We start from the raw sequence: 26,595 nt of genomic DNA, 5'->3' as shown, positions 1-26,595 counted from the left end.
TAAAAAAAATTTCTTCAGATACCACAACAAAGATGTTCCTTTGGGTGTATACAATAGAAAATGGAAACTCAAAAGAATAGGTTTCTCTCCCCCTTCACCAAACTAGAAGACCACAACGAGCCAAACTACAATGACATCGTAGTAAAAGGGAAACAAGGAACAAAAAGAACACAAAAAGAAAGCCAACAAAAATACAATACCGAGGCAATATTGTTGGGTGGCTCTCAACCTAAAAGAAGGAGCCAAGTCCAAACATACTTGATTTCTTGAAACCAAAACGGTGGAAATAAACCCACCATTCACCACCAATGATTGCGTAAAAGGGCCAAGTGTTCAAAATTACCTTAAATTGACACCGAGGGAGAATTGAAGCAAGGTCCATCTGTAAGCTAGACCCTAGGGTTTGCACTCCATACCTACACCCTTATGGAATAGAGATTGCCCAGAGAGTTTGGGCTAACCTCAAAACATAAGTCCATTACCATTACATAGACCTTGAATTAAATTTTTACTAACTAATATTTTGAAATTAATTTTATTCTCATTAGTTAATATATTTGAAATTATTTATTTTTGTTACTATTATTATTATTACTTATTCTATATTTCAAACAATTTTAAATTAATTTAAATTTATTAATATATTAATATATTTTATGATTTACCTATTATAATTTATTAATTTATTCCATTTTTGAAATAAAATAAGTAAATAAATAAATAAATACACCTTATCAAACAAGCCCTTATCATGGTCAAACTAGCCTTTATAACTAACTAATATTTTTATTTAACAGTTCAAAATTAATATATTTGAAATTATTTATTTATTTTTAGTAATTTATTTATTATAATTTTACCTATTATAGTATACATTTCTAACAAATTTAAATTAATGTAAGTTTATTAATATATTTAAAATTAATTTTTTATAATTAATTCATTTTATGATTAATTTATTCTATAACTAAAATTTCTGTTATATAAATAAAATAAATAAATAATATAAATTAATATAATGGTCAAACTAGCCGTTATCAGGCCAAATCGAGCTGTTGTCTTTCTAGCTGTTACCTTATCAAGTAATCTGAGTCATTGGATATTCTGCCGGTCTATTTAAAATGCATATGCCAGATCTGCTCATTCAACTTGTCCTGACGATGAACCACACTAGTTGGTTCGAAACGCGTCGACAAAAATTTCTCCATGTGATTTTCGCCAAAGAATTCTTCAAAAATTTGATATGGATCACAGAAGTCTCAATTCAATAAGTCCACCATTCTTATTGTCCTCAACATAGACCCCAACGTTGAGAGCTTCAAAAGACAGGAAGCAACCACTAGTGCATGGAATGGATAACTAATAAAGTTTGGCAAGCCTTATCCAGCGTAAACTTTCCAGATCCCCCCCCCGCCCGCCCCCCCCCTCCTTTAGCCTAAGATCATATGTATAGCTTGAACCTAGGCTCATACGGGCATTAAAAAATTCCATTTGTGTCCCTTAGAATTGACATACATAATACAAAGAACTGTTATGTATTGAGGAAAGGAGTCATCTACAGAGGCAGATGAATTGCCCGGACGACCAAAAGTGGCTGGAATCCGGGCAAAAAAATTTCAAAAAATCTTGTTCATGTTTTTGATGGTGGAAATGGATTCAACACCATCAAAAATGCCTAAGGCACCTAAAATTATGAATTTTGACAGCTTCTACTTGGATTTACAAAAATCCCTCCCTGATTTTTTCAAAATATGGCCGTAATTTCCAAAATTTTCAGGGGAAAAAAGCATAATTTTTAGACTACAGCTTAAGGAAAATGCAAAAGAAAGTGCTAGAACCCAACCATCCATTCAACCTGGTATGAAACATTTTACATGTATTTGCATGGGGGCATAGGGCATGCCATCCCCCTCCTTTAATGATCTCGGGAGTTGGTGGGGTGGTGAGTGCACCTTGTACTCCAATGCCACTTGATTTTCCACCCGTTGAGACTTTGCGAATAATATTCTCATGTAAAATGAAATATACATATATAAACTATTACATGAAATATACATATATAAACTAACTTAAATCCATCTGAACTCCAAATATAAAAGAATCAAATCTCTTAAAATACAAATGTTAGTGAAAAGAAATATAATAGTGAAAAGAAATATAATACTCTTGAAAGTGAAAACAATGTTCTTAAAGATTTAATCATGTACCCTTACAAAAAAATAAAAAAATATCAGAGTTGTTAGGGGTTTGCCAACCGTAATTTCAATATGCTTTCGCTTGTGTCAATGTGACTACTCACCATTCAAGACCAGGCATACGGCACAAGTGAATTTGACCCGAATAATAAGAAAAGAATACTTGGATTTCATGTGACGCAAGACCCGGATATAATGAAGGTATGTGGACGATGACCATGGAAGCAATACCAACCGGAAACAGGAATGCTCTACCCGCCACCTCCTTGCACAGTGGCAGAGCAAATCTCGCAAATTTCTAACGGGGATTGACCTCGTGCACTCTCAATGGGGCACTTAAACCATCCGCGCTCTGGTTTCGCTGATGAACGCTTAGGAATGTGATACACAGCGTGCATTGCGGCGAATGCTGAATCAGGGCCTACAGATCGATCAGATCACCGGAGTAAACCAATTTTGTGAAATTGCCCGGATGAAGCAGCTGAGATCTGTTTAGGTCATGGCGTCTTCACAGACCCTGGGAGGCAGCACCCGCCTGGGCCGCCTCCTGGGAACCGCCCTCGAGAAGATTATTAAGAATGCCGCATGGCGAAAGCATTCCAGACTGGTAAACCATTGCAAAACCGTTCTAGACAAGCTTGCCACAATCACAATCTCAGATTCCGAAACCCCATCCCCGTCTGCCGAAGCCCCTGGCGGCAGCAGCGCCTGCCTCTTCAGCGAACATGTTTGTCTCAGTTCATCCGATGCAGAAATCCTGTTGCAGCCCCTCGCCATGGCCTGCGAGACTGGATCCATCAAGGTAGTGGAGCCGGCCGTGAACTGTATCCAGAAATTGATCATATATTCTCATATTCGAGGCGAGGTCGATAACAAAGACAGGGGAAGCCTTATTCTGTTGCAATTGATGGAATTGGTCTGCAAATGCCATGAGCTGGAAGACGAGAACATGGAGCTTGCCGTGCTGAAAACTCTCCTTTCTGCGGTTACATCGGTCTCGCTGCAGATTCACGGCGATTGTCTTCTTCAGATCGTGAGAACCTGCTACAATATATTCTTAGGAAGCAAGAATTCTGTGAATCAGGCCACTGCCAAAGCTTCGCTGATACAAATGCTCATTATCGTGTTTCATAGGATGGAGGCAGATTCTTCTTCTGTCCCGCTGCAGCCCATTGTTGTGGCGGATCTCATGCAGCCTATTGATAAAACCCAAAATGATACGAATATGCTTCAATTTGTACAGAATTTTATCAGTAAGGTGATGCAGGATATCGAAGGGGTTTTGGGTCCTGCTTCGTCGTTGAAACCCATGGGGCATGACGGTGCATTTGATTCCGGCGACGACGCTATTGACAGCATGGATTCCTCGGAACCAATGGATAAAGATATGTTGGATGCTAAGTACTGGGAAGTTAGTATTTTCAAGAATACGATTGAAGGTAGGAAGGGTGAATTGGCAGATGCAGACTCAGAGAAAGATGCAGATGTAGAAGTTCAGATAAGTAATAAATTGCGGCGAGATGCGTTTTTGGTCTTCGTGGCCATATGTAAGCTTTCAATGAAGACTCCATCGCAAGAAGGTTCGATTGATCTAGTAATGATGCGAGGGAAGATTCTGTCATTAGAGTTGCTGAAGGTATTACTTGAAAATGCAGGATCAGTTTTTCAAACAAGCCAGAGGTAACTTGAATCCCTATGATGTTGTATTTATGCATTCTTTTTGAAACAGTCAAACTGGCCATAAATTAACACATTATCATGCCTTGGAATTATGTTTATGTAATTTGGAGTAAACTGAAGATCAACTATTTGTTGATTTGTGTCCTTAATCGAAATGCCAATTTGGGGTATTCTGCAAGGTACCCGCTTCAATGGTAGAACTTCAACTCAGGGAACTGTATTTAGCAATGCTCAGGCACCATGGGGAGACTGAACGCCAGATTAGAGTACAGCCAGATTACACGCAAAAAACCCATTGCCTGATTTTTTGTTGGCCCAAAATTGGACTACGGATTTATCCTCACAGGGTTCTCTACTCTGTTTTTACCTTTGACCAAAACAAAATTCAACATCTATGCTCCAGCCCTGATATTGAACTTTTGCCTGGCTTACTGGAATCAAAATACTCCTGTCTATTATTATTGTATTACATCATACATGATTTCATATACCAGTTTGAGTTCACAAAAAAGTTCCTTATTAATACTTGACGTATCATACTATTAACATACTTGCTATACATTGAGTAAAAGACCAAAAGCATCCGTAGAAATGTCATGCTTATCAGCGCCTGACAATGGCTGATAGTTGGTGGCTTGAAGAGTAAAGCTCTGTAGCAGTTTCATTGCTCGATTCATCAAGGCGCTTGATTCCCATTTTGTGCACTATGCATTCCATCTGGATCAACTGGACTGCCATGTGATCCTCCAGATCTCAGAGTTCCTTGAGAATCTCAGTATAGGGATTCTGATCAGGGACTCTGTCTTCTTGGACTTTTCCTTTACTGGATTGAGAGAGATTCCAAACTACCTCCGTCACTTCTGACATGCAGCTTGTGACTTCTCCTACCATGCCCACCATCCCATTCCTAACTGTCCACTCAAAGTTGATTTGAGCTTTGATCACCTTCCTTTTAGGCGGGTTATCCTGTAGATCCGTTAGGAAAAACATGGAAGGCCCCTCTTCCCCTCCACCATCTATACCCTCTCATCGGAGCACCCTTCAGCCACCGTTCTTCAGTTTTCCTCAAGCAGGGGAAGGGTGAGCGTGGTGATAATAATTTCACTATTAATCAAGATCTTATTTTTGTCTTTTTTTTGTGGGGTGGCTGTATCAATTTTTCATCTCATAGATTAGATATGTACTCAAAGAATGAAATCTACAGCTACCAAATGGAAAACTTTGTATTCCCCTGTTAAAATTCAAATCTCCATATGCTAAAATAACTGTACAATAAATGTGGGAGTGCAAACACTTATACAAGAAACTCAAAATAGCAGATAGCTGGTGCCTGCATCTACTGAAGAGGGAAATATGGAAAACAGCATGCCATAAATCGTAGCAGCAATCCAATATCTTTTCTAAGAAAATAAAAGATACGATAGCTGAGTATCACACCCAAGCTTCACACATGTTGCTGTCGCAGTAAACACTCAAGAAACACTAATTCAATCTCACATATTGTTAGTTTTATCATGTTTCTCTGAGTTGGTTCTCTAGTCACCATCAGATACCTGAACTGCTATTGAGTTAGCTGGATAGGTGTATTTGGAGTAAGAGATACTCATGGATGGTCAGTGCTTATAAAGACTACATTTTGAGGACACGCTTATCACCTTGGGAGTTGTGCCAAACAAGGCACATGTATCATGCAGCTTACACTTGCCAAGTAAGGCGCACTAGTCCAGGCACATGGTTTCCTGGCAGCATAAAGGCAGTTTCTGATTGCATTGATTAGGAGTGGGCTAGGCACATGGTTTCCTGGCAGCATAAAGGCAGTTTCTGATTGCATTGATTAGGAGTGGGATGCAGCTCTCATGGCTATTCTTAGCTTACATTTTGTAACCCCTCTTCTCTTCCAATGTATAAAGAGAGGAGGGTGTATTGCTAAAGAACAGAGTTAGTGGATGAATGTTTGCTTTCAGCCGAGAGTCATTGTTTTTGTGTTGCTCTGACAACAATTTGTGGCAGCCTGTGAGTTAGTAGCTGCTTGAATTTCTGAGTAATATAGAGCTCATCTAATTGTTGTTTGGAGGCTGTTCCTGCTGTCCCAATTTTCAGATTGCAGATTTTATGTAGAGTAGACACTATCTATTTTTGTTCTGAAATAGTTCATAGAATGTCATGTTTGTGCTCCTGACTCTTTTTCTTACAGAATTTTAGTATAGGCACAATCTATAGCTAAGAGTTTTAGGACCCATAGGACTCATTCTTTGAGTGTCAGATCTGAAATATGATTTAAAAAATTGACATGGACTGCTAAGCTAATCCACCCTCTTCTTCTTTATAGACCATGTGAAGAGGGACTGACTCACCAAAATAATGCACATTCTCATGGAGAATGGGTAACCCCCATCATGAATGTGTCCCACTAGTCATGGGAAAAGTGTCCTACTAGTAAGGAGTAATGCACCCTCCCTTCTCATGAGTAGTCTCCAGCATTAATGTGCCATCTAGAGAAGGGCACCCAACTCCTACAGTGTGACTCCCTGTTAATTTTAGGTATGTTCTATGCTTAGAGCAATTTATTTCAATTTTCACAGTTAGCTCAATATCTTTTCCAGATTAGCAATCACATCAGCATTAAAATAAACTGCAGATAGAACATAAACATAAATCGCAGAAGACAAGCCAAGACAAGAGGACACAAGATGTGGCGCTGGCTAGGGACAAACCCCAATGTGGGGAAACCCTTGATCAATTCTTCTTCTATGTTCTTCAATAGTTCAGCAAAGAGAGAGAGAGAGATAGTATGTTTACAACGGAAGTCAACACTTTGACTTATCTAGATAAGAGCATAGATCATCTCTAAGAAAATGATACATGAGATCAATTGAAGACATGTTGCTTCAACTGATTCTCCAAGGTGACTCCTTCCTGCATTTCGTCATCACACCGCACCTCACCGTGCTGCACCATGCTGCACCCATCATCACTATGCTGCATCTCATCATGCTTCATTAATCATGACTGTACCCATCACTGTACTGCATTATGTGCCATTGCTGCACCTTGTTGCCATACTGACCTATGTGTTGGCTGCATCTTGCTTGCTTGTTGTCCCTAGCTTGCTTGTTGTTGCATGCTAGCTGTAACATTGCATGCTTGGTGTATTTGCTGCTAAGTACCATGCAACTGTCCCAATGTTAGTTAGTTGTCCCTTGCATGTTGCTCTCCTTCGGAGACAGATGCTCAGTTTGTTCCGACAGTTTCGGCAATTTCAACTGTTCTCGGCAGTTCTGGCAGTTCCGACTTTTCCCGGCAGTTTCGGCTTCTGCCCTCTGCATCAGCTTTCCTGGTAGTTCCGGCAGTTCCGGCTGGCCCGGCAGTTCCGGCTGTACCGGCAGTTCCGCTATTCCCGGTAGTTCTGGCTATTCCCGGCAGTTCCAACAGTTCCAACAATTCTGGCGATTCCGGACAGTTCCCGACAGTTCCGGCAGTTCCAGCAATTCCGGCTATTCCCGGCAGTTCCAGCAATTCCGGCTATTTCGGCTATTCCCGGCAATTCCTGCAGTTCCAACAGTTTTGGCGATTCCGGCTATTCCTGGCAGTTTCGGCAATTCTGGTTTTTCCTAGCAGTTCCGACTTTTCTCGACAGTTCCGGCAGTTCCGACAGTTCCAGCTTTTCCCGGCAGTTCTGGCTTTTCCCGGCAGTTCCGACTTTTCCCGGCAGTTCCGACAGTTCAAGCTTTTCCTGACAGTTCCGGCTTTTCCGAGCAGTTCCAATTTTTCCCGGCAGTTTCGGCTTTTCCCAGCAGTTCCGACAGTTCCGGCTTTTCCCAGCAGTTCCAACAGTTCTGGCTTTTGCCGGTAGTTTCAGCAGTTCCGGCAGTTTTGGCAATTCCAGCTATTCTCGGCAGTTCTGGCTTTTACCCTCTGGATTAGGGCAACGTTATCCCTTAGGATCTCTCCTCCTACTAAAACCCAAAGACAAGTAGAGAGGAAGAGATCCCAAGTGTGTTTAAGTGACTTAAAGGCCACCTCTATTTATACTAAAACGTTGAGCACAAGTGGGGTTTATTTGGTTGCTGGCCGACCTTGATGAATTGTCCCATACACAAATAAATTCATATCTCCATGAATACTTATTGGAATCAGATGATCTTTAGATCAATCCTACACCTCTCGATGAGAGGGATTCAAGAAAAATATTAGCTTCCATTAATAAGATGATCCACATGGAGTTTGGCCCTAGTTTCCAATTTTAATACTCCCTCTCAACTAAGGAGAACCAGTGTTCCACGGGGACTTGCCCCCCCCGAGGGGTCTAGTTTCCTCGCTCCCCCGTGCTCTGGGGACTTGGGGACGAGTAGGGGACGTTTCCCCACGCTCCCAAAAATGAGGAAACTCAGGGGGACGTGCCAGGGGGTCGTTTCCCTTTCCTGAGGGGGCATTTTCGAAAATGGGGACAAGGGGGGTCGTTTCCCGTCTACATCTTCCACTGTTAACGTTTTGGAGGTTGATAATATGACAGGGTGTAAGATTCCAACATCAAGTCGTATCTTGATCTCACATATGTAGAGCACGTTTTGTTGCAGGATGAAGAAACGGCTCAACCCCGTCATTAATAAGTAATATAATTGTTAATATTTCTAGATACCAGAGTCTCCAAGGTACAAGTACACGCACCACCCTCATATTCTTTAAATAACGTCACTCGCATTCCTATATCGCTGGAAAACATCGTATTTTGATCACTCCAAATATATATACATAAACTCCAGGATGTGCGTATTCGTTTGACGAAATGGTGTACGAAATTTTCATATAGAATGTATATACACATTGGAAGAAAGTGGTTGACTGAAGACGCTCCCTTCTCAGCATTATATTTGTATTTTTGATGACTTTATAGATGCAGCGATTTTTGTCGCTGACTTAATATATGTGTCTGGTTTAGTAGAATTGTCGAGATCTCTCGAGATTTGAAATGAATATAATTATGCTATTAAGCAGCAGCTATTCTTGAAAGTTTGAAGCAACGCCCGCTCAGACCGCATGGCCTTTAATCCCGTAAGAAGCTAAGGATTTCGAGGGAATATTGTCGTGGCTTGTGAGAAAAATTGTATTTCTAAGCGGCTCATCCTTAATTTCACACCGTGCTTTATAAAGTTGTTCTTGCAGGTCTAAAAGAAAACATTAGATTTGATTGTTATGGGTAAAATTGGGATTGAATTTTGTAATAGATTGTTTAGTTTAAGTGGTTTGGTTTGGTTTGGTGAATTTTGTAATAGATTGTTTAGTTTATGATGTATGATTATAAATTAGAATTTTAAATTTATATGATATTAGAAATTTAGATAATGATATTCATATCAATGATCATGCTTTGCAGCTTTTCAATTCAAACCCAATTGTCATAGTGGGCTCAATTAATAAATTATATTTTATATTTATAAGTTTTTAAGACCTTGACGCTCCCCCACGTTTCCTAAAAACTGGTGGAGAGCTTTTGCATAGGCCGCCCCTGCGCCTCCTTGCTCCCTCGCCCCCTTGTCCCGGAACCTTGGTGGAACACCGGGGAGAACTCCATCTGCTGATCCATATGTCTGACTGTGCTATCTCTGCCATTAGTGCCCTGCACTGTTCTGCTTTGCTTTGCTTTGCTCTGCTGAACCATGAAGAAGAAGAATTGATTGAGAATGTCTCATACCATTCTCTACTGACCCGAAGTCAGTTTCATCTAAAGAGAGTGTGTCACATCACTCTTACTGACCTAAAGTCAGTTTTATTGATCCCAGATCAATATCGGAAGAGAGTGTCTCAAACCACTCATACTGATCCTAGATCATTTTCATTGATCCCAGATCAATGGAGGTCATCCTAGCATAGGGAGTACGGTAGATACAATGATGCGTCCATTGATAGTACTACTATGGTCCCTAACCCCATTTCCCTGCTCATTGATTAGATGAGAGGTACTTCCCATGAGTCCCAGACTGCATGGGTAGGATGCCTCGACAGGAGAACTAATCATCCTGTCCACATGAGAACGAATCATCCTGCCCCACAGTCGTCATGGGAGAACTAATCATCCCCGCCCACATGAGAACTAATCACTCAAACCACAGAGCAATTCACTTATTTTTCTTCTTATTTGCCACAAATTAACAATCACATATACACTAAGTGCAAATAGAACATTAAATGATCAACAGAAAACAAGCCAAGATAAGAGACACAAGATGTGGCGGCTAGCCAGGGACAAACCCCAATGCGGGGAAACCCTTTGATCAAATCTTCTATTATCTTCAATAGTTCAGCAGAGAGAAATAGTACAAAATCTGAATTCTGTAATTTTATATCAGCAGTAGCAAACCCTAGATCAGCAAAGTCAAACTTGGTCAAACTTGCTGAAATTGACCTCTAAAATACTTGGTCAATTTCCGGTCAACTTGTCATCGAATAGCCTGAAGAAACAGCCTTTGAACAGCCCCAAAAGTTCAATCAAATTGCAGATTTCTGAAGTCAACTTGCAGCCCTAAACTAGGGTAGTCAATACCGGTCAAACCAGAGGTCAGATCACCTTTATTTTCGTGCCAAAAATTGCGGCCTACCTAGGAGAGGCAACCACACCCAATCCGCACTTCTGGAAGGTCAATGCTTGGTCAACGCTGGTCAAAGAGATGACCTGCTGCCCTAGCATTCTTCTTTCTGCATCTTCCTTGCCCTAGGACGTCTTCCTTTCAGCCACACGTGAGAGAGAGAGAGAGAGGCTCCTTTTATGTGTAGGAGAGAGAGAGAGAAGATGAGTGAATTGAATTGTCCAAATGAGGAGAATGCTCCTTGTATTTATATGCAAACGTTGGGGTTGAATAGACATGACTGTTGGGCTTTTGAGCCTACATAAGTTTGTTGGCTAACCTTGACAATTTGTCCTTAATCAAAATAAATTGATATCTCCATAAATACTTATCGGAATCGGATGATCTTTAGATCAATCCTCCACCTCTTAATGAGAGGAATCTAGGAAAAATATTAGAAGCCATAAATAAGGTGATCCACATTGAGTTTGGCCCTAGTTGCCAATTTTAACACCCACAGTCGCCACGGGAGAACTAATCATCCCGACCCAGAGGAGAACTAATCATCCTGTTTCACGGTTGCCACGGGAGAACTAATCATCCCGGTCGACAGGAGAACTGCCGGGAATAGCTGAAATTGCCAGAATTGTCGGGAACTGCCGGAACTACCGGGAATAGCCGGAATTGCCAGAACTGCCGAGAGTAGCCGAAACTACAGGGAACAACCAGAACTATCGGAACAACCGAGAAAGCTGACGCAGAGGGCAGAAGCTGGAACTATCGGAACTACCGGGAACTGCCGGGAAAAGCCGGAATTGTCGGCACTGCCAGGAATAGTTGGAATTGCTGGAACTGTCGGGAATTGCTAAAATTGCTGGAACTGTCGGAACTGCTGAGAATAGCCGGAACTGCCGGGAACAACTGGAATTGTCGGAACAGTTGGGAAAGCTGACGCAGAGGGTAGAAGCCGGAACTGCCGGAACTACCAGGAAAAGCAGGAACTGCCAGAATTGTTGGAACAGCCAGAGCATCTGTCTCCGAAGGAGAGCAGCATGCAAGGGACAACTAACTAAAATTGGGACAATTGTATGGTACTTAGCAACAAATACACCAAGCATGCAATGTTACAGCTAGCATGCAAGGGACAGCTAGCATGCAACAACAAGCATGCAAAGGACAACAAGCAAGCAAGCTTTGCTGTTACACCGCTTTCAGCTTTGCTGTTGCACCGCTTTCAGCTTTGCTGTTACTCCGCTTTCAGCTTTGCTGTTACACCGCTTTCAGCTTTGCTGTTACTCCGCTTTCAGCTTTGCTGTTACACCGCTTTCAGCTTTGCTGTTACTCCGCTTTCAGCTTTGCTGTTACACCGCTTTCAGCTGCTGAAACTCCGCTTTCAGCTGTCCAGAAATCTCCCTTGCTCTCTTGCTCTCCTTCTCTCAATCTGCTCATGAAAGAATGAATGATCTTTTTCCTCCCTTAACCCAACCCTAAGTGACTTTTGGGTGATCCCTAAATCCAATGGCTGAAATAGATTTAGATCAATGGCTGAGATTAAATGCTCATTTAAATCTCACTTTCTATTTTTTAATTCACCCCACTTTAATAAAGACCCACTTAGTCATTTATTTCCAAAGTCACTTTTCCTTTCTAATTTTTCATTGACTTTATAAAAGTCACTTTAAAATTAGACTTAGTAACTTTATCACTTAAAGTCACTTTTAAATTAGATTTAACTTTATAAAAATTATAAAGTTACTTTAGGAGAAAAATTAAATTCTTTTGGACACTTTTCCCTAGGCCAAAGATCAAAGTCTAAGGGAACCACCTGTCCTCCGGTACCAAATTTCAACACTCTCTCTTACCGAGGAAGGTGTTCCTCACCACACCCATCTTGTCTCTGCAGTAGACATGCTTGCCCTGTGGTAAGGCTTTGGTAAGAATATCTGCAACCTGCTCATCAGTGGAAATATACTCAAGCTTCACAGCTCCCTTCTGAACATAGTCTCTGATGAAATGATATCTGATCCCGATATGCTTTGACCTGTCATGAAATACTGGATTCTCCGTGAGTTTAATGCAACTCTGATTATCAAAGTAAATCACTGAAGGTCTCAACGGCTGACCAAATAAGCCAAACAACATCTTGCGAAGCCAGATGGCCTCACAACTAGCTAGACTGGCTGCCATATACTCTGCTTCCGCTGAACTCAGTGCTACTGACTGCTGCTTCCGGCTGAACCATGACACTACTGCTGAACCCAACCCAAAACAGCACCCTGAAGTGCTCTTCCTATCAGAAGCACAACCTGCCCAATCAGATTCAGTGTATCCTGCCAATCTCACTCCATCTCCCTGCCTGTAGTCCATACCATAATCCACTGTCCCCTGCAAGTACCGCAGAATGTGTTTTGCAGCCACCCAGTGAACCTTCCTAGGCTCACACATAAACTGACTCATCGTGTTTACTGCAAAACAAATATCTGGTCTAGTGTTGACCAAATACATCAAGGAACCAATCAACTGCCTGTACAATGTGGGATCCACCAACTCGGAATCCGAAGCATGAAGCTTCTTCCAGTTGGTGATCATCGGTGTCGACATGGGTCTACAATCCTCCATGTGGAATCTGCTAAGGATGTCCACAATATACTTCCCCTGCCCCAGGAAGAAATGCCCCTCCTCCTGCCACACCTCCAAACCCAAAAGTAATGCATCAAGCCGATGTCCTTCATCTCAAACTCCGCCGCAAGATCTCTCTTGCAGTGCTCTATGAGTCTCTCTGCACCTGTAATGACCAAGTCATCCACATACAACACCAAAATGAGAGGCTCCTCACCAATCACAATAAAGTAAAGGTTCGGATCTGCCTCACTCTTTGTGAAACCCATCCTCTGCAAATATGTATCTATCCTGGAGTACCAAGCTCTGGGAGTTTGCTTCAGGCCATAAAGGGCCTTCTTCAGTCTGCACACATGGGACTCCTTCCCATGCACCTCAAAGCCCTGTGGCTGCTCAATGTACACGTCCTCCTGTATGAAGCCATTGAGAAATGCGGTCTTCACATCCATCTGGTGGATCTTCCAACCCATCTCTGCTGCTATCGATATAATGGAGCGTATCGAAGTATATCGAGCCACGGGAGCGAAGGTCTCCTCATAATCAACTCCCTCTACCTGGGAGAACCCTCTAGCCACAAACCTTGCTTTGAATTTCTCAATGCTGCCATCTGCAGCATGCTTTACCTTGTAAAGCCATCTGGAAGTAACCACGGATTTGCCCTCAGGCCTCGGCACCACCTCCCAAACATCATTCTTCATGATAGAAGAATACTCCTCCTGCATGGCCTCTCTCCAGACCTGCTGGCTAGCTGCCTCCTCATAGTTATAAGGCTCAGAGTCAAGGATGCTGGTAACCATCGCCATATAACTACAAAACCTCTCAGGTGGTCTACTCTCTCTGACCGGCCTCTTCGGCTCAGCAACAGATGTGGCATCTCTCAAGGTGTCCTGAAGCCACTTGGGCTTCCTCTTCCCTGATCATGCTTCTCCCATAGGAGAATGAAACTCCTCCTCCTCATCACCATCAGTAGCCTGAACTCTTGACTGTCTGTCTGCTGTCCTCCTGCCTGCATCTGAACATGTAGAAGCTGAGGTACCGTGTGAACTGTCCATCAGTGGACTCCCTAGTGAACTGCTCTGCATGCTGCCCGGAGCACCACCCCTCTGGCTCGGCGAGCCACTGCTCACTGATGGACCTGACATCCTCATAGATGTACCTCCGGATCCTCCTGATCCCTGCCCACTGGATCCCTGCGACTGACTCAACTGCTGCTGAGGGTCTGGCTGATCCAGATACTCTAACTCCCGTGACCTCCTAAAGGCCCTGTCCTCCTCGAACTTCACATCCCGTCTGACAACAACTCTCCTCTGTGCAGGAATGTAAATCCGAAAGGCCTTTGAGGTTTCACTGTAGCCCACAAAGATACCCTTCTCTGCGGTGGGCTCTAGTTTGGTCCTCTTCTCCTTGGGTATATAGGAGTATGTAATGCATCAAAAGATATGAAGATGACCAAGATTAGGCTTCTTCCCAGAGAAAGCCTCCTCCGGAGTCATGTGCGCCAAGGCACGATGCAGACTCCTGTTCTGCAAGTAAACAGCTGTGTTGCAGGCCTCTGCCCACAAGAACAATGGCAACCCCTGATCATGTAACATGGCTTTGGCAGCCCCTATGATGGATCTGTTCTTCCTCTCCGCAACCCCGTTCTGCTGGGGGTTGTAAGGAACAATGAACTCCCTCCTAATGCCTGCCTCCGCACAATAGTCAACAAACTCTCCAAGGGTGTACTCTCCTCCATTGTCCGACCTCAGGGACTTGATCTTCCGACCTGTCTGTGTCTCCACAAGAGCTCTAAACTCCTGAAACCGCTTGAAGACCTCACTCTTGGTCTTCAAAAAATAAATCCAGGTCCTCCTGGAGTGATCATCAATGAATAAAACATAGTACTCATATCCACTCAAGGAAACATGAGACATCCGACTGCTCACATCGGAATGAATCAAATAAAGTATCCCAGTCGCTCTGCTGTCACTGCTGGGAAAAGGGGATTTGACAAACTTGCCCATAGCACAACCTCTGCAAGTATCAAAGTGATCAGTACTGAAATCTGGCACACCTGTGGTGATCTCCCGCAATGTCCTCAAGGCTCCATGATACATGTGTCCCATCCTGTGGTGCCAAATCTCACACAGCTCAGAACTGCTAGCTCTGCTGTCGGTACTACTGCTCAATGCCAAAAGGGGCTGGAATGCAAACTTGTACACCTTTGCATGGCGTACACCTATCACTCTAGCTGAATCAGCTGGAGTGCTCCTGGGATACATCAACACCTGTCCTCCCCTGAACAGTACCTCATATCCTCTGTCCTCCAAAGCTGAGACGGATATGAGGTTCTTCCTCATCCCTGGCACATAAAGAACCTCTGACACCTTCAAGGGAGGTTTGGACTCCCTCTGAAATGTCACTGTCCCCACCCCGACTGCTCTAACAACTCTGTCGTCACCGAGTACTACCTCAATATCAGTGCCACTCTCTGAAAGCTCTGAGAAGTACTCACGGACTCCTGTCATATGACGTGAAGCCCCACTGTCCACATACCAGATACCTGAAGATGCTCCGCTAATCGAGGGAAAAGCATGCTCCCTCTGAACCTGTGTGGCAGGTGATCCTGCACTAGAGGACTCACACGTAGTGAACGCAAACTCTCGGTCAAAACGACCTGCAAAGTCCTCAATCTCTGCTGAAGCTGCCACGTCTTGGTTCTTCCCCTTCTTCTTCTTCTTCTCCGGACACACAACTGCATAGTGTCCCATCTTCTGACAATTCCAACACTTCACCTTGGAATAGTCCTTCTGTGTGTTCCCTTGTTTACCTTTACCTTTGCCTTTGCCCCCACCACCGCTTGTGGAAGCCTGCTTCTTCCCTTTGCGTTTCTTGCCTTCTGCCACCAGTGCTACGTCCTCATCCTGCTCAACTGGCTTGGCTGCCCCAAGCTGTCCTTTCCTGATCTCTGTCTGAATGCAATCATCCCAAAACCTCTCCCATGTGGGAAGGGTCTCATGTGCACAAACCCCATCAGCAAAGTTCAACCATGAACGGGGGAGGCCATTCACTGCAATACGCACCAACTCAGTGGATGGAATGGCCTCTCCAATCGCTGCCAACTCATCTCTCACATTGGTAATCTTTGTGAGATATCCAACTGCACTATCATTCCCCATCTTAATGTTCTTCAGCTTTTCCTTCAGGACCATCTTCCGGTTCTCATTGGTACTCTGGTAGAGATTGGACAATGCTGTCCACATCTCATGGGCATTGCTCTTTCCTCTCACATGAGGAATGCAATGGTCTTTGATTCCGTCTAGAATCAACCTCTTACTCTTGTTGTTCTTTTTATTATAAGCAGCCAACTGAGTTGCATCAGTAGGCACAACAACAGGGTGCTGTGCTGTATGCACCATGATATCCCAGACTTCTGCCTCCTCAAAGATACTCTGCATTCTCTCTTTCCAAACGCTGTAATTTGTATGCCCATCCAACCTGTCCTCCACCCTCAATCCCAATGACATCCTGCTGTCCTAAAACTGAAAAATAGCACTGCTGTGGTAAAGATAAAACCGCTGTTTATGAAAAATCAGTTTGCTGGAATTTTCTGAGTGAAAAATTAGCAACTGTAATTTTTCCTTTTGCTGTCCCAAACTGCCCTTCAGCACTCAAGCTCTGATACCATGTAGAAATTTCTCATTTCCACCCCGGTTTTCAGTTTCTCCTTATTTCTCCCATGTAGTTAAATGCCCATTCCCATAACCATACATTTAACAAGCTGAAAAAAATAAATTTGCTGAAAACACAAATTCTGGAAATTTTACAGAATGCTGGAAATTGCAGAAATAAAAATCAGCAGTAATAAACAGCCTTTAAAACACATTTAAACACTGAGATTTTTGGTCAACTTGACCCTGGAAAAACCCCCTACAACTCTTGGGGAAAACCAGTTTGAGAGCTCTTCTTTATTTCTGGAAAATGCCTTTTTACAGTGAGAGAAAATGTTCAGCAAAAATCAACAAACAAACTTTTACAACTTATCTCAGCCTTGCTGATACACCACTGCTGATACTCCGCAGCTGTTGCTGTTACACCGCGGCTGTTGCTGTTACATCGCTGCTGTTGCTGTTACACCGTGGCTGTTGCTGTTACACCGCGGCTGTTGCTGTTACTCCGCTTTCAGCTTTGCTGTTACACCGCTTTCAGCTTTGCTGTTACACCGCTTTCAGCTGCTGAAACTCCGCTTTCAGCTGTCCAGAAATCTCTCTTGCTCTCCTTCTTTCAATCTGCTCATGAAAGAATGAATGATCTTTTTCCTCCTTTTCCTCCCTTAACCCAACCCTAAGTGACTTTTGGGTGATCCCTAAATCCAATGGCTGAAATAGATTTAGATCAATGGCTGAGATTAAATGCTCATTTAAATCTCACTTTCTATTTTTTAATTCACCCCACTTTAATAAAGACCCACTTAGTCATTTATTTCCAAAGTCACTTTTCCTTTCTAATTTTTCATTGACTTTATAAAAGTCACTTTAAAATTAGACTTAGTAACTTTATCACTTAAAGTCACTTTTAAATTAGATTTAACTTTATAAAAATTATAAAGTTACTTTAGGAGAAAAAATAAATTCTTTTGGACACTTTTCCCTAGGCCAAAGATCAAAGCCTAAGGGAACCACCTGTCCTCCGGTACCAAATTTCAACAAATAAGGTGATCCACATTGAGTTTGGCCCTAGTTTCCAATTTTAACACCCACAGTCGCCACGGGAGAACTAATCATCCCGACCCAGAGGAGAACTAATCATCCTGTTTCACGGTTGCCACGGGAGAACTAATCATCCCGGTCGACAGGAGAACTGCCGGGAATAGCTGAAATTGGGAACTGCCGGAACTACCGGGAATAGCCGGAATTGCCAGAACTGTCGAGAGTAGCCGAAACTACCGGAACAACCAGAACTATCAGAACAACCGAGAAAGTTGACGCAGAGGGCAGAAGCTGGAACTATCAGAACTACCGGGAACTGCTGGGAAAAGCCGGAATTGTCGGCACTGCCAGGAATAGTTGGAATTGCTGGAACTGTCGGGAATTGCTAAAATTGCTGGAACTGTCGGAACTGCTGAGAATAGCCGGAACTGCCGGGAACAACTGGAATTGTCGGAACAGTTGGGAAAGCTGACGCAGAGGGTAGAAGCCGGAACTGCCGGAACTACCAGGAAAAGCAGGAACTGCCAGAATTGTTGGAACAACCAGAGCATCTGTCTCCGAAGGAGAGCAGCATGCAAGGGACAACTAACTAAAATTGGGACAATTGTATGGTACTTAGCAACAAATACACCAAGCATGCAATGTTACAGCTAACATGCAAGGGACAGCTAGCATGCAACAACAAGCATGCAAAGGACAACAAGCAAGCAAGATGCAGCCAACACATAGGTCAATATGGCAACATGGTGCAACAATGGCACATAATGCAATACAGTGATGGGTACAGTCATGATTAATGAAGTGTGATGAGATGCAACATAGTGATGATGGGTGCAGCACGGTGAGGTGCTGCATGATGACGAAATGCAACACAATGATAGGTGAATCAGTCACCTTGGAGAATCAATTGAAGCAACATGTATTCAACTGATCTCATGTATCGTCTTCTTAGAGATGATCTATTCTCTTATCTAGATAAGTCAAAGTGTTTACTTTTGTTGTAAATGTACTATCTCTCTCTCTCTCAGCTGAACTATTGAAGAACATATAAGAAGAATTGATCAAGGGTTTCCCCACATTGGGGTTTGTCCCTTGCTAGCGCCACATCTTGTGTCCTCTTGTCTTGGCTTGTCTTCTGCGATTTATGTTTATGTTCTATCTGCAGTTTACTTTAATGCTGGTGTGATTGATAATCTGGAAAAGATATTGAGCTAACTCTGAAAATTGATATAAATTGCTTTAAGCATAGAACATACCTAAAATTAATAGACTCAAACCAGCTGGCAAACACTACCTAGATCTGCAAAAGAGAAAATCTGGAAATGATGAACACCATGTTGTTAATCATACAGCAATCACATAGCTTTACCATCACTTTGTGTTGAAATTTTGATATTGTATGTTGTAACAATTACTTATTACAAAAATTATTTCTGCTGCATTATTAGTTAAGCAATTGTAGATTCAACATAAACCAAATGCCCAATAGAAGACAACCAAGAACAAAATAAGACATAAGAGAATTTAGGTCCATTGACTAGGGCAAAACCCAAAAGTAGAAAACCCAACCAATTCTTCTTCTATTAGATATCAATTGTTCAGCAGAGATACAAAGTACAATGAGAGATCAATAGAATGAGTAAGTTCATCCAAATCTGAACAAGCTAAAGCATAAAGATTTGATCCTAGAACACTCTCTAAGTTTTCATGAAATCTTTAAAAATCATGCCAAAGTTTCAAAGTCTTAAAAAGATCAAGCTTATCGGAGATATCCTCGTAACAGTTGCAATTTGTGATCAGCGCGGAGCAACGAGGACCCTCGGTCAAGTGCGCAGACCGTCAGCCCATGGTAACGTGCGCTGTCGCGAATTAGCAAAACCAGAGGCCATTTCAAGGAACAGGGGTAGTTTTTGAGGGCAAACCCCTCAAAGAAGGAAGCGCCGTAAGCCCCCGGACCCAAAAAATCATAAAATGTAATGGATATCGTTCCGATTCTGTCAGAAGCGGGGTCCCACAAAAACCAGCAGAATATCGGAAGGGCTTCGAGTGGTAAGCGGTTTCAACCGAGTCTTGCCCGATGCCACACAATGGGTGCCACGCGTTCGGCGGAAGAGAGAGAAAACCGCTCACATCGGACAGGTAAACGTCATGTTACTTATCCGCCCGATATGGACGATGACCGTAGGATTTGGAGGCTCCAGATCAACGGTGGAGACACAATCCGATGGATGATCGAATTTGACGGGGTCAACAAGCAGAGTTGTATAAGATTTGAAGTTCGATATGGACAATGCGTTGGCGGAAGGTCGTGTTTCGTGGGCATTCTTGGAGTTAACGGAATAAACGGTCGTTTTGAAAACGTCCAAGAGAACTGACACTCAGTTCGTTATGAAATAGGTGGCCACCTCCCTATGAGGCGTTATACAGTGATGATTACGCAGAACAGAGGGATTCAAACGGACAGAGGCAGGGGAACCGGAAAGTTGGGAAGCGGAAACGAACAGTCAGAAAGCAGATTGGCTTTAAAAGCCACGAACTGACAGAGAGAGAGGGAGGCAAGTTAAGAAAGCTAAGAGCAGAGAGAAGAAGCCGAGCTGACCTACAAAAACAAAGGCAGCATCGAGCCAGAGTCAAGACAGAGACAAAGAGAGTCAGAGAGTCTGTGTGCTCTAGAGAAGGCTTGAGAGGTTCAAGCGAACTCCTCTATATATGCCTGTCATGTATGAGTCTCAGATTGGGCTCATACTTCTATGACCAATAGAGGTCAAGTTTGAGTAAGGAGGGTCTGTCTACTCCAGAGACTTGGGGGATCCAAATACAGTCCTACTGATTTGTATCTGTTGAGTGAGACTCAAATTGAGCTAACTATTGTAAAAACTCTGCTTTGAAAACATAATAGAGAGGCCACCATTGAAGGCTGGACCAGGAGACGTAGCCCCGGAGTGTTGGGTGAACTCCTTATTAAACTTCTTGTGGTTATATGTTTGCGTGTTATGTTTTCTTTAACTGCTTTAGTGCCTGTGTATTTCGCAATCTTATCGATCTGTTGCATAAAATAACATAGGCACATCCATGCACATGAGTCTGTAATACCTTATTAATTGTCTTGGATCAATTCCAGATCAAGTGGTATCAGAGCTCTAGGTTGCTAAGGTTAGACAAGCTTGTGTTGGATTCTTTTTTTGTTGAATGATAACTAGATCAAAGCTCAAATTAGGAGAAGGAGAGTTGGTTGAAGCTAACCCAGAAATTGGAAGAGTCTATCCTAAGAGGAAAATGTCAGAAGAAAGTCCCTTGGAATCAGACTCCTAATTCATGGACAGTTTCATGACCATGAGAGCCATGGTAGAAGAAATGTATAGAGAATTTAAGAAAGGTAGAGGTGAAGAGTCATCAACCTCCAAACAAGATAAAGGAGTAGAAGAACCTCTTCTAGTTTCCCACCCAGAAGGCAAAGGAAAAGAAGAGAAGCCCTCTCCCCCATCATCACCTTCATCATCATCTCCTTCACACAAAGAAAGCCTTGAAAAGAAAAAGAAGAAATCTTCTTTGATTAAATTAGATGTGAAGTTTGACTTCTCAGTTTATGACGGAGAATTGAATGCAGAAAAGCTAGATAAGTGGATTAGATAGATTGATGTATATTGCAGAGTGCAAAACATCGATTCAAAAAGGAGAAAGATTCAGCTGGCTAGCCTACGCCTTGGAGGCACTGTCCTGGTATGGTGGGAAGGCAGGACACAAGCTGATTTGAAGAAGCATATTAAAATTCTTTCTACCTGGAATGAATTTGTTTCTGCAATTAAAAAACAATTCTATCCACTAGCTTATATGCAGCAAGCTATGATGAGTTGGCAAACTCTTCGCCAATTGAAAGGGCAAAGTGTACAAAGCTACACCCAAGAATTTAGAAAAAAGAGCTTTGATTCTAGGAATTTCTTTAGACTCACCTGAAACTTTGCTGAAGTATATAGGTGGTCTACATAGTTATTTGAGACATACCATTCTCATGTTTAATCCCACTAGCATAGATGAGGTATCTGTTTAGGCTACACATCTAGAGGCTAGAGGCGAGAATGTGAACCCAGAAGTTGGGGGATCATCAAAACTCACTGCAAGCAAGAGCAAGGAAAAGAGAAAGCAAAAATGGAAAGAGAGGAAGACAAATTCTGTACAAAAGACCAAACCTTCATGCACTCACTGCAAGAAGGATGGGCATGATGATGAACACTGCTGGATTCTACATCCGCAGTTGAAACCCAAGAAGTATGATGGCAAAAAGAAGAAGACTGTTACAACTATTCAGAAAGATTTGGGGTCAGACTCAGGGGATGAAACAACAATCGCAGCTACAGGTATAAAAGGTAAAAATTTTGAAGCATCTACTTGTAATAACACAATCTACTGATAATGAAGAAAATGAGAGGAAAAGACATGATCTTTTTCATATTAGAGTTATTTCCAAGCATCAAAAGATTGATACTTTGTTTGATAGTGGCTTACAAGTAAACTTAATTTCTGAAGCAATTGTAAAGAAACTGGGATTACTAACCACACCTCACAAGAAGTCATATCCATTAGGTTGGTTATGTGATAAAGCAAAGCTACAAGTCACTAGACAATGTAAACTTCGGTTTTCTTTTGGGTCAGCATTTGTAGATGAGGTTGAGTTAGATATTGTTTCCTTGGATATATGTGGAATTTTTTTAGGAAGTCCTTACTTGTATGATAGAAAATCCATTTTCTATAAAGCTGAAAACAAGTATCAACTCGTTAAAGATGGAATTGAATATATTGTAAGAGCTCATAAACTCAAGAATAATTACACTCTCATAAACTCAGGGCAGATGAAAAGAATTGTAAATTCATGCAAACAATTTTTATTGATGGTTGTAAAGGAAAAGAAACCTGATAAAACTAATGTATTTGAACGCTGTAATGCTAAACAACATGCTGATTTAGAAAAAATTGTTTCAGAATATGATATACTATTTCAAGAACCTAAAGGTCTGCCACCCAAAAGGGAAATAATACATGATATTAATTTGTAGCAAGATGCTCCATTGCCTAATATCGGAATGTACAGGTTGTCCGCTTTAGAGAATGTAGAAATCAAGAAGCAGGTACAGGAGCTGCTCGAGAATGGTTCATAAGACCTAGCACATCACCATGTGGGTCTCCAATTGTCTTGGTGAGAAAGAAAGATGGCTCATGGAGAATGTGCATTGATTACCGAGCACTGAATAAGATAACGATAAAAAATCATTATTCCCTTCCTCACATAGATGATCTATTAGATCAGTTGAAAGAAACTGTTTACTTTTCCAAGTTGGACTTACATAGTGGCTACCATCAAGTCAGAGTTGCAGAGCAAGATGCATGGAAAACTGCTTTCAAAACAAAGCAGGGATTGTATGAGTGGTTAGTTATGCCTTTTGGCTTAACTAATGCTCCTGCTACTTTCATGAGAGTAATGAATGATGTACTCAGGCCTTTTATTGATGATTTTGTCATTGTATATTTAGATGACATTCTTATATTTAGTAAAACATGGGAAGAACATTTGAAGCATGTAAAGCAGACTCTAGATGTTTTGAAAAGAGAAAATCTTTATGTTAAGCTATCAAAATGTGAATTTGGCAAAACATCTTTGAATTATTTGGGTCATATTGTAGAGGGTGGTGAATTGAAGATGGATCTCTCTAAGGTTGCAGTCATTGTAAACTGGCCTAAACCCAAATCTGCTACAGAAGTTAGAAGTTTCCAAGGAGCAACACAGTATTGGAGAAAGTTTATTTCTAACTTTTCCTTGATTGCAGCTCCCTTACATGCTTTAACAGGATTGAACAAGGTGTTTCAGTGGGAAGGCAAACAACAGAAAGCCTTCGACACCTTAAAAGAAAAGATTAGTACAACACCAGTACTAGCACTGCCCGATCTTCAAAGACCCTTTGAGATTGAAACGGATGCCAGTGACTATGCCATTGGAGCAGTGTTGATGCAGCACGGTAAACCCATGTGTTATCATTCTGAGACATTTAATTCTGCAGTAGTTAATTATCCCACATATGATAAAGAATTGTATGCATTAGTACAGAGTGTGAAAAAGTGGAAACATTATTTAATGGGCAAAGAGGTAGTTATACATACTGATCATCAACCAATTCAATATTTACACTCACAAACTAAATTGCAGCAATCAAGACACTATAAGTGGATGGGTTTTCTACAACAGTTTCATCTTGTCATCAGATATAAAAAGGGCATACACAATAAAGTTGCAGATATGTTGTCCAGAGTCCAGACCAATCATAAATGCATCTACTATACTTAAGCATAATCGAGTATTGCATGAGAGTTACATTGAACAATATGCTCAAGATATAGATTTTAAAGACGTATATGCAACTTTAAGTCATGGCAAACAAGTAGAGGAATTGGATTATCATGTTAAGGACCAACTCTTGTATCATTTGGGAAAGTTATGCATTCCTTAAACCAAAAGAGTAAAGATAATTCGAGAAGCACACACTTCTCTAATATCAAGTCACTTTGGTGTAAGTAAAACAGTTGCACAACTGCAAAGAGTTTGTTAATGGCCAAAAATGAATGAAACAATTTTTAGATATGTAAGAGGGTGTACCATGTGTGCCAAAAGCAAGCCCAACAATAGAAAACTAGGCTTGTACACTCCACTACTAGTTCCTTCTCATCCTTGGGAAAGTGTTTCCATGGACTTTGTTGGGGGATTGCCTAAATCTAGAAAAGGTCATGACTATTTATATGTTATTGTGGATAGGTTCAGCAAAATGTGTATTTTAATACCTTGTAACAAACATATTACAGTTGAACAAACAACAAAGTTGTTCTTTCAGCATGTGTGGGTTCATTTTGGATTACCCACTTCCATTGTATCTGATCGAGATTCCCGATTTGTTGGGAAGTTTTGGTCAAATCTGTGGGAATTGATGGACACCAGACTGAAGAAGAGCACAACCTTTCATCCACAAACAAATGGCCAAACAGAAGTGGTCAACAGGACAGTGATCCAGTTGCTCAGAGGCTATTGTAGCAAGCATCCCAAGCTATGGGATGAATATTTGTGTTATGTGTAACATGCTTACAACTGGGCTAAACATTCTTCTACACAAAGATCTCCTTTTGAGACCTGTTTTGGTTTCATACCAAGGTCTCCCTTGGATTTTGTCTTTGGTAAAGACATAGCGGTTGATGGACACAGTGATGTGGACAAGGCAACCAAGTTCATTGAACAAATCCAAGAGATTCACCAGGCAGTATAGGAACAGCTAGAACAGAGCCAAGCCAAGTACAAGGCAAGGCATGATAAGCATCAGACTGAGCATAGTTTCCAAGTTGGTGATCAAGTCTGGCTGTATATCAGCAAAGACATAATGCAAGGTGAAGGTAAGAAGCTGAAGCCGATAAGGTATGGACCTTTCAAGATACTTGAGAAAATCGGTGAGAATTCTTTTCGCCTTGATTTGCCAGCTTACATGCACATCTATTCAGTAGTTAATGCAGAAAGCTTGAGACTGTTTGAACCTTCATTAATTGAAGATCCCGAAGAGCAGAGTCAATTGCCTTCTATTGATGATCTGTTGCCTGAATATCTCAATGAATTGCAGGAAGACACAGTTCTGGACAGGAAGGTGAGAACTATGTGCAGAGGGGATGTTGAGTACCTCAGGATTGGGCTCAAAGGTTCAAAACCAAGCAGTGCAAGATGGATAGAAATTGGGCAAGCGAGGAATCTATATCCTCACTTGATTGATGCTTAAAAACCAACTTTTGGTGGTCCAAAAGCTTTTTCAGTGGGAAGGCCGTGATCCAAATTGGATCCTAGAACACTCTCTAAGTTTTCATGAACTCTTTAAAAATCATGCCAAAGTTTCAAAGTCTTATAAAGATCAAGCTTATCGGAGATATCCTCGTAACAGTTGCAATTTGTGATCAACGCGGAGCAACGAGGACCCTTGGTCAAGCATGCAGACCGTCGGCCCATGGTAACGTGCGCTGTCGCGAATTAGCAAAACTAGAGGCCATTTCAAGGAACGGGGGTAGTTTCTGATATGCGATTAGCGATCTGTTACATTTTATGATTTTTCAGGTCTGGGAGCTTACGACCCTTCCTTCTTTGAGGGGTTTGCCCTGCGATTCAAATGAATAGAGGCAGGGGAACCGGAAAGCCAGGAAGCAGAAACAAACGGTCAGAAAGCAGATTGGCTTTAAAAGCCACGAACTGACAGAGAGAGGGAGGCAAGTTAAGAAAGCTAAGACCAGAGAGAAGAAGCCGAGTTGACCTACAGAAACAAATGCAACATTGAGCCAGAGTCAAGACAAAGACAGAGAGAGTCAGAGAGTCTGTGTGCTCCAGAGAAGGCGTGAGAGGTTCAAGCGAACTCCTCTGTATATGCCTGTCATGTATGAGTCTCAGATTGGCCTCATACTACTGTGACCAATAGAGGTCGAGTTTCTGTAAGAAGGGTCTGTGTACTCCAGAGTCTTGGGGGATCCAAGTACAGTCCTACTGATTTGTATCTGTTGAGTGAGACTCAAATTGAGCTCACTGTTGTAAAAACTCTGCTTTGAAAACATAATAGAGAGGCCACCACTGAAGGTTGGACCAGGAGACATAGCCCTGGAGTGTTGGGTGAACTCCTTATTAAACTTGTTGTGTTTATATGTTTGCCTGTTATGTTTTCTTTAACTGTTTCAGTGCTTGTGTATTTCACAATCTTATCGATCCGTTGCATAAAATAACATAGGCACATCCATGCACATGAGTCTGTAATACCTTATTAATTGTCTTGGATCAATTCCAGATCAAGA

General features: G+C 42.0%; 1 protein-coding gene across 1 annotated transcript in view; it reads left to right on the top strand.

Annotated features, from left to right (window-relative positions):
* The first annotated feature begins 2,347 nt into the window (after window positions 1–2,347).
* The window catches only part of LOC149154903 (brefeldin A-inhibited guanine nucleotide-exchange protein 2-like), a 48,043-nt gene continuing 23,795 nt past the window's right edge, over window positions 2,348–26,595 (top strand). The window contains exon 1 of the mRNA XM_089441319.1: window positions 2,348–3,875. Within this exon, the coding sequence (XP_089297445.1) occupies window positions 2,695–3,875 (1,181 nt within the window). The 5' untranslated portion in view covers window positions 2,348–2,694. The remainder of the gene's footprint in view (window positions 3,876–26,595) is intronic.

Source organism: Pinus tabuliformis, chromosome 9 (assembly GCF_031772625.1).
Source record: "Pinus tabuliformis cultivar Carrire ecotype Pingquan chromosome 9, CPIR1, whole genome shotgun sequence".
Taxonomy (NCBI): Eukaryota; Viridiplantae; Streptophyta; class Pinopsida; order Pinales; family Pinaceae; genus Pinus; species Pinus tabuliformis.
The sequence above is the reverse complement of the archived record's forward strand: the minus strand, read 5'-3'. Positions and strand labels throughout refer to the sequence as shown.